General features: G+C 41.8%; 1 protein-coding gene across 1 annotated transcript in view; it reads right to left on the bottom strand.

Annotated features, from left to right (window-relative positions):
* LOC110536457 (anthrax toxin receptor 2) overlaps window positions 1-9,111 on the bottom strand; it is a gene marked incomplete in the record, with an annotated part of 153,384 nt that overhangs the window by 187 nt on the left and 144,086 nt on the right. The window contains 1 exon segment of the mRNA XM_036936470.1: window positions 1-2,914. This exon segment is cut by the window's left edge and continues 187 nt beyond it. Coding sequence (XP_036792365.1) covers window positions 2,876-2,914 — 39 coding nt within the window.

Raw genomic sequence — 9,111 nt, 5'->3', positions numbered from 1 at the left:
AACCCATGAATGAATATAGCACAGAGACAACAACAAAACAACAGTTTGGAGAACAGTTGTTTACCTTGGTATGTACTGCATCTAAAGCCCGTAGTACAGCCCTGTCCTGAAGTGCTATGATAATACACGAAATGCAGACATGAGGAGAGACAATCTACAATTAAACCACAAATAAACATCATTTTAATATTTTGGAAAATAATGAAAAATACTGCATGATTGCATTGAATAATGTGCTTATTATTGACTACTTAAATTATTCTGGTACGACTACCAGAGGTGATTTTAAAATAGCAAAATGTCATTATTAAACATCCTGATATAAATTATATTAAAATAAACAGTCTTACTCTTTAACACTTGCATTTTTTTATTAGCTGTTTTGTTTTCTAAAAATGTCAATATTAGAAATATGCATAATTTACAGCCTTCCATATGTGAAATAAAAACTATGATATAATTGGGTTTTAAAATGTTTATACTAAAATTACTATATTCAAACCAACGTTTAGCTTATGCTGGGAAGCGTCTCGCAATTGAATTGCACAAAAATAAAATGGAAAAAGTGCAACAAAAATGACAAATAAATATATTTTTAAGGAAAGGCACATTTGGCAAAGGGCACTGTCATATTAAAATATCAATACTATCAATATGTTTTATTTATAAAGAGTATAAAATGTGTTCTCGCCGTGGAGCATTTGGAGATGGCACAGGGGAAAGAGAGGGAACCTGAAGCCAATGTGAAGCGTTGTTAGGATGGAGAGCTGTGTTTGGCCTGGTATGTAAATAACTAACTAGTATGGGTTAATAGCAGCTCTGTGCTCTCAGATGTAAAATAACAAGAAAATATAAAAAACTGTTAAATATCCTCTTCTGCAGTTCATCTAAACGAAGCTGATTATCTTACTAAAAATGTTCTGCAGAAGATGAGACAAGAGACTAAAATGTGTATGAAAAAATAATATCACGGGTTCCCTAAGGATTGTATCTGACCATCAGTGTCATTCCTGTCCCTTCCTGTCCACCCAGATAACAAAACAAAGGAATAATTAAGTCAGAGACGACGTTGTGCACGCCCAACCCGTCTCGTGCACACGCATGCCCACCAAATGTGAAAATCCTGGCCCATTCCCCCTGAAACTTGATGGTTGTTGAACTTATTTTTAGTGTCATATGATAAGCTTCCCTGGTTGCACAGAGACATCCCACTGACCCAGCCACTGGTCATTGTCTATACTGGTTCCCATCAAAACCGGGCGCGCTTTGTCAGGTTTCGACTCGAATATCCATTTTGCATCTGAAGTACCGTATCCAAAGTGACTGGATCGTTGGAGCCTTTTCTCTTCAGCTGCTGCCTTTCCTCCCCCACAATGCACCCCTCTCGCTGACATCATTTTGGGATTGGTGTCATGACAGCGCTCTTGAGAAATATACAACAAATATATATATATACATATATACTGCATCTTTTTGTGGAGGTGGGGTCGACGCGTGCGAGGCTTGGTAACATCATTTCTGCAAATGAACAATACTTATCCGTCCGTCGCATCCGTTGCCTTGGTTTTGCGTTTGGGTTTCGGACAGCCAGGGTGCACCAAACCGTCGCCAAGGAGACGGGATGGGATGGCCTCTTTCTCTCCAAATAATGCACGTACAGTTATAGGTCATTCAATGTCAAAAGGGCTAAAAAAAATAAAAAAAAGACGATCAAATCTTCACAGGCTGCTGCTTGCTGTTCTCTTTAATTATTTTAATTAAACTTTGATATTCTGCTGTCGAAGCTAAAGGGCTGAGACTGGAGAGAGGCAGGGAGGCCCTTGGAGAATTGGAGACAGAGGGGGACGGGTAGCAGTGAAGTGGGAGACAGCTGTATCTATATCTTAAAAACTCTTCAACTGACTGACTGGCAGGTTTATGGGTTGTGATGTTGTACGCCTTAGTGAGCATACAGCAGATTGCATCAAAACATTGGGGAAACACAGCCAAGCACCATGCCGGGGGCTTTAGGCGTCCATCCCTCAAAAGTAGTCAGAGTGGAGAGTTGTGGTGGTCTGGTCAGAGGGGCTGTCCTGTCCTGGCCCGGCCCGCGGTGGGATAACGCTCTAGTAATTCCCCTTGTCCCCAGTGCATAATGAAAGAAAGGTGTCTTCACAAAACTAAAGGGCAATGTCTTAGCTACTGCTTCCAATTCCTTAGGGCGTCCTGGCTGTCCACAGTTTGTCATGCGTGTGCACTTCTCAGTGTTAAAATGACAGGATCTCCAGTCAAAGGGGGTCCCGCCGGGCATCTTTCAAACGATAGTGGAGGGAGAGGAGTTGGAGAGGATTTGTGACGAGATGTTGCCAAGAGGCGATGGACTTGTGCACTGTGTGTCGAGGCCCTCTGGGAGTATTGCTACTGCCATGCTAACGGCACAGCCTCACCCGCTCTCTCGTTCTGCATGTTTCTTTTTTTAAGATAGCTTCCGTCTGTGTCCATGAAATGAGGTTTTCCACAGAAGGCGCAATATGGTCAGAATATGTTAAGCCTTTAGTGAGCACAAAAAAAAGCTAACCAGATCCGATCGGCCGCGTTTTGTGCTTCGATGTTTATTGGCTTTGGCCTCTTGTGAAGTAAAAAAAAAAAAAGAAAAAAGGGACAAGTAAAAAAATTATAAAGTTATATCCCTGTTATGGAAGGACGGAAATATGAACATGTTCTGATGAGAAAGATGCTTTAGGAAATGACAGGAGACATCATGGAGAAAGAGATTCCACCTTGAGCACGATACTGAGAGAAGCAAATGAATAGTGGTTTTGGATACTTCTAGTCTTCTTGGATATTAGGTCTTCAAAACACATATTTGAATGTTGAAGACGTTCGTCTTTGTCTTCTAACGGTTCTGCACTCGGTTGAAATTAATACACCTCCCCTGAAAAGAGAAACACATACATCGTATTAGTCTTGGATCAATAACATCCCTCCAAAAATTACATACATACATCGTATTAGTCTTGGATCAATAACATCCCTCCAAAAATTACATACATTCATCGCTATATTGAAAATAAGTTATTTCAAAATTAAATCATTGTAATATTTGTTTCAGTTAATATCATTCTAAATTAAATTGTAATATTTTCCCCCCAAATGGGCAAATACTTTTACAGTAAATCTAATTACTGTAGCATAGCAACACAGTTAACTATTTTTACAGTAAATCTAATTACTGTAGCATAGCAACACAGTTAAATACCTTTACAGTAAATCTAATTACTGTAGCATAGCAACACAGTTAACTATTTTTACAGTAAATCTAATTACTGTAGCATAGCAACACAGTTAAATATTTTTAAAGTCAATCTAATTACTGTAGCTTAGCAACACAGTTAGATACTTTTACAGTAAATCTAATTACTGTAGCATAGCAACACAGTTAAATATTTTTACAGTAAATCTAATTACTGTAGCATAGCAACACAGTTAAATATTTTTACAGTAAATCTAATTACTGTAGCATAGCAATACAGTTAAATACCTTTACAGTAAATCTAATTACTGTAGCATAGCAACACAGTTAAATACCTTTACAGTAAATCTAATTACTGTAGCATAGCAACACAGTTAAATACCTTTACAGTAAATCTAATTACTGTAGCATAGCAACACAGTTAGATACCTTTACAGTAAATCTAATTACTGTAGCATAGCAACACAGTTAAATACCTTTACAGTAAATCTAATTACTGTAGCATAGCAACACAGTTTAATACTTTTAAAGTAAATCTAATTACTGTAGCATAGCAACACAGTTAAATATTTTTACATTAAATCTAATTACTGTAGCATAGCAACACAGTTAGATATTTAATATGTTGATACATTTCCAGGTCTACAACACATTTGTAGATTTTTCTGCTACAAATTAAAAAATATATACAATTAAAGACTTTCATCAGAAACTGAATTTTAATATTTTTTAAATGTTAGTATATATTTATATATAAAATGTTAAAACGTACTAAATAAAATTCACTGGAAACTTTTAGAATTTCACCTATCAGTAACATTACAAATGATAAAAAATCTTACATTGATATATATGTTTAGAAGAATTGCTTATGCCATTGCCTATGTCAAATATTCAAGTGATAGATAGTGTACTGTACAAGTATATAACATCTTGTTCCACATTGCAAAACTGTTGTAACAATATGCATTAATGCACAACATGAGGACTCACTCTCACAACTCTTCCTCTATTTACTACTACGGTGTTGATGCTTTACAGCACATGCCACCAACATGGCCACCACTACTACAACATCTCAATGTAGACCCCTGACGGTGGTGGTCTCATCCCACTCACCAGGGTCCTGTATAAGGCAGCATGGGGTAACATGGGGGTTGGGGTCAATTCTAATTAAAGTCACTCAGTGATTTGAATTGAAATAGTTTGAAATACTAACTTCTATTCTTTGAAAATATATTTTTAATAGATAGATGTTCAACAGTAGAATTGTATTTTCTGTGTACTAAATCAGTTTTCAGTTGTCTTGCACCTTATTTGTGGAACAATCTTCAAAATGTTCTCAAAAGTGATGTTCTGGTGCCTCACTAGGAGGTTCTGGTGCCTCTCTAGGATGTTCTGGTGCCTCTCTAGGAGGTTCTGGTGCCTCTCTAGGACGTTCTGGTGCCTCTCTAGGATGTTCTGGTGCCTCTCTAGGATGTTTTGGTGCCTCTCTAGGATGTTCTGGTGCCTCTCTAGGATGTTCTGGTGCCTCTCTAAGATGTTCTGGTGCCTCTCTAGGATGTTCTGGTGCCTCTCTACGATGTTTTGGTGCCTCTCTAGGATGTTCTGGTGCCTCTCTAGGATGTTCTGGTGCCTCTCTAGGGCAATTCAGAAAGCTGATTGAGAACCTTATTAATGAAGAATGAGTTGGTTTTTGTAAGACCGCGTTTCCTTTCTGTATTTATGTTTTGACGTCTGCATTTCTGTCATTTCAGTTGTTCTGAATGACTCCCTGTATGACTTCCTGATAAAAATAAAGGTTAAATAAAATTGGAATTGACCCCAATCCTGTTGTGGACCACAGGAGGCCCAGTTGAGCAGCTGTCTCAGCCAGCCTTACTGCTGGCAGGGGAAACAGTGCTGTGGTATAGCTCCAGCTCTCACTGGCACCAAGAGGGAGCCCTAGTACAACTAATATACAGACAGCGGCCAAGCCAAGAACACTCGTCCCCTCCCCAACCTGCCACCACCACTGCCACTCTCCCACACCCAGAGACTGAAGCACAACCCTGACACTGTGCCCTGCCCTCCCTCCGTCCCTCACTCTCTCTCTCTCTCTCTCTCCCTTCCATTAGTTTTCTCTCTCTCTCCCTCCCTCCCTCCCTCTCGCAACCCCTCCCCACACACACACACACTCACAGAGACAAAAGCACAACCTTGACATATTGGATGCACTAACTGTGTGGATGCCAATGCAATGGCTGAGATGATGTGAGCATCCAAAAACTGCATCCAAATCTGATCAAAGATCAGAGACCATTGTAGTACTCCTCCACTGGTGAGTCCAACAGACATTATGGTGGTTGTTGAAATGGTTCAATGTTGCGGGAGGGGGGGGGGCAGCCACAACAGTTAGCGGTTCCACACACGGGTTGTGCTTGCTAAAATTTGTTTGGACTAGAACTGGGCTTTGGACAAAAGAGAGAATTCTTGTTTTCCTCTCTTGAAATCGTGTGTGTGTTTGTGTGTGTGTATGCACGCATAGTGTGGACTTTGCGTCGACCCTCTGTGCCTAATCTCACACAGTCAACAAATAAGGCACATCAGATGCTGTTTTGGCCGCAGACACCAGAGCAGCTAAGTTCACTGGATTTTCTGGGGTTTAAAACGAGAGGGGGACTTTGAAAAAGCTGCTTCCCAGCAGGAGCATTATGTCTGGGGGCTGGGGCTCTGGGGGGCCTGGAGCTGGCTAACTGGGGCTGGGGTATAGAGCTGGCTAACTGGGGTATAGAGCTGGCTAACTGGGGTATAGAGCTGGCTAACTGGGGTATAGAGCTGGCTAACTGGGGTATAGAGCTGGCTAACTGGGGCTGGAGGATATTGCTGGAGCTGGCTAACTGGGGCTGGAGGATATTGCTGGAGCTGGCTAACTGGGGCTGGAGGATATTGCTGGAGCTGGCTAACTGGGGTATAGAGCTGGCTAACTGGGGTATAGAGCTGGCTAACTGGGGTATAGAGATGGCTAACTGGGGTATAGAGATGGCTAACTGGGGTATAGAGCTGGCTAACTGGGGTATAGAGCTGGCTAACTGGGGTATAGAGCTGGCTAACTGGGGCTGGAGGATAGTGCTGGCTAACTGGGGTATAGAGCTGGCTAACTGGGGCTGGAGGATAGTGCTGGAGCTGGCTAACTGGAGCTGGGATATAGAGCTGGCTAACTGGGGCTGGAGGATATTGCTGGAGCTGGCTAACTGGGGCTGGAGGATATTGCTGGAGCTGGCTAACTGGGGTATAGAGCTGGCTAACTGGGGTATAGAGCTGGCTAACTGGGGTATAGAGATGGCTAACTGGGGTATAGAGATGGCTAACTGGGGTATAGAGCTGGCTAACTGGGGTATAGAGCTGGCTAACTGGGGTATAGAGCTGGCTAACTGGGGCTGGAGGATAGTGCTGGCTAACTGGGGTATAGAGCTGGCTAACTGGGGCTGGAGGATAGTGCTGGAGCTGGCTAACTGGAGCTGGGATATAGAGCTGGCTAACTGGGGCTGGAGGATAGTGTTGGAGCTGGCCAACTGGAGCTGGCTAACTGGGCCTGCATTCCAGCTCCCCTGAACATGTTCACGGTCCATTGAGCTCTGACTTGGCAGTGTGTAATCTACTGTAACTGGGCCAGGTTTCAGAGGCACACACACACACACACACACACACACACACACACACACACACACACACACAGGGAGCGAGGGAGAGATGGCGATGGGCACTGCCCACCTGTGTGTGTGTCGCTCGCCAGACTACAGAGAGCGGGAACAATAGAAAAGTCTACATGTCAGCATGGGATGTCAGAGGAATTTAATCAGACGGATGGATGGACGACTGACTGGATGAAGGAAGTAAGGACAGATGAGTAGACGTCAGAGATGGGGAGGTTGAGAAGTGAAGAGACAAAGGGGTACAGGCAGGGGGTGTTTTCTCTCTCCTTGTAGTAGGAGAGAGAGAAGTAGAGAGAGAGCTGTAAGCTACTGTCTGGTGAGAAATAGGTACCAAATAAAAACCCCTCCATTAGGTTTGGACTGAAACACATTGGGAGATATTGAGAAGTTAACTTTCTACACTTCAGATCTGTTACAGAGACTCGGACGGAGGCGTTAGCATAGCGTATCCGACTGCACTTCGCACTGCAATACAATATGGTTGTGTTCATGTAGAAATACTGTACAATAGAAAATTGTATTTTATAGCTACAGGTTTGAGATACTTATTCAGTTTTATGATTTGAAGTGTTCTGTCATGTATCTGTACAATGAAAAGGCAGTATGAACCACAGAGTTGGAAAGAAAGCCTGATTGAGGCAATTTATCTATACAATGAAAAGGCAGTATGAACCACAGAGTTGGAAAGAAAGCCTGATTGAGGCAATTTATCTATACAATGAAAAGGCAGTATGAACCACAGAGTTGGAAAGAAAGCCTGATTGAGGCAATTTATCTATACAATGAAAAGGCAGTATGAACCACAGAGTTGGAAAGAAAGCCTGATTGAGGCAATTTATCTATACAATGAAAAGGCAGTATGAACCACAGAGTTGGAAAGAAAGCCTGATTGAGGCAATTTATCTATACAATGAAAAGGCAGTATGAACCACAGAGTTGGAAAGAAAGCCTGATTGAGGCAATCTATCTATACAATGAAAATGCAGTATGAACCACAGAGTTGGAAAGAAAGCCTGATTGAGGCAATTTATCTATACAATGAAAAGGCAGTATGAACCACAGAGTTGGAAAGAAAGCCTGATTGAGGCAATTTATCTATACAATGAAAAGGCAGTATGAACCACAGAGTTGGAAAGAAAGCCTGATTGAGGCAATTTATCTATACAATGAAAAGGCAGTATGAACCACAGAGTTGGAAAGAAAGCCTGATTGAGGCAATTTATCTATACAATGAAAAGGCAGTATGAACCACAGAGTTGGAAAGAAAGCCTGATTGAGGCAATTTATCTATACAATGAAAAGGCAGTATGAACCACAGAGTTGGAAAGAAAGCCTGATTGAGGCAATCTATCTATACAATGAAAATGCAGTATGAACCACAGAGTTGGAAAGAAAGCCTGATTGAGGCAATTTATCTATACAATGAAAAGGCAGTATGAACCACAGAGTTGGAAAGAAAGACTGATTGAGGCAATCCCTGAACGGTGTGTTTTTTTCGCCTTCTCATTTTGAACACACCCTTTCATCAGACAATGCATGTCATTTGGACATTTGCACCAAATGTGGAGAAAGATGCTGCCAAAATTACTCACTTCTCAGTCATTCTTGCACCATTATTCATTTTGAAACCTCGCCTTCTTACAATGACCAAGAGGCAGATGCCATTCGAGGGAGTTTAAGCTAGGTTTTCAGTAAGTATAAGCAGAAAACTCAACTGTAATCACATTCACAATCTGCAGTATTCCCAAGATGTTCTAAAACAAGTGCTGTGTTAAGTATTCCCGAGTGGACGAAACAGATGTTTTTGGCAACAAATCTCCAAATATTTGACCTGACAACATGTCACCCTGTGTGTACGTACACCTCTTGGCTTATCTGCCCATAGCTTTGGCCTGGCGTAGTCGAACCATCTTGGTAGAGGTTTTGGAGTCTCTGCTCCACCATGTTGTCTGGAGCTACAGAGGTCTGCAGCCAGACTTCAGAGAACAAGAACATGTTTGTCGATCAGAGTTTGGGCTGGTTCTTGGGCAAGGCTCCAGAAGTCCGTGTTTGTGAGTGATTTTGTATCTCATCTCTCTCTGAACAGCTTGATTCCCCCAACAACACTACAAGGATCTGTCTTACCCTGTCCAGTTTCTACAGTTTCTGCATGAGGGACTGAGACCAATAAAACAAGGTGCATCC

The sequence above is a fragment of the Oncorhynchus mykiss genome, chromosome 11 (genome assembly GCF_013265735.2).
Source record: "Oncorhynchus mykiss isolate Arlee chromosome 11, USDA_OmykA_1.1, whole genome shotgun sequence".
NCBI classification, from domain to species: domain Eukaryota; kingdom Metazoa; phylum Chordata; class Actinopteri; order Salmoniformes; family Salmonidae; genus Oncorhynchus; species Oncorhynchus mykiss.
This window is presented reverse-complemented; position numbering and strand designations above follow the sequence as displayed.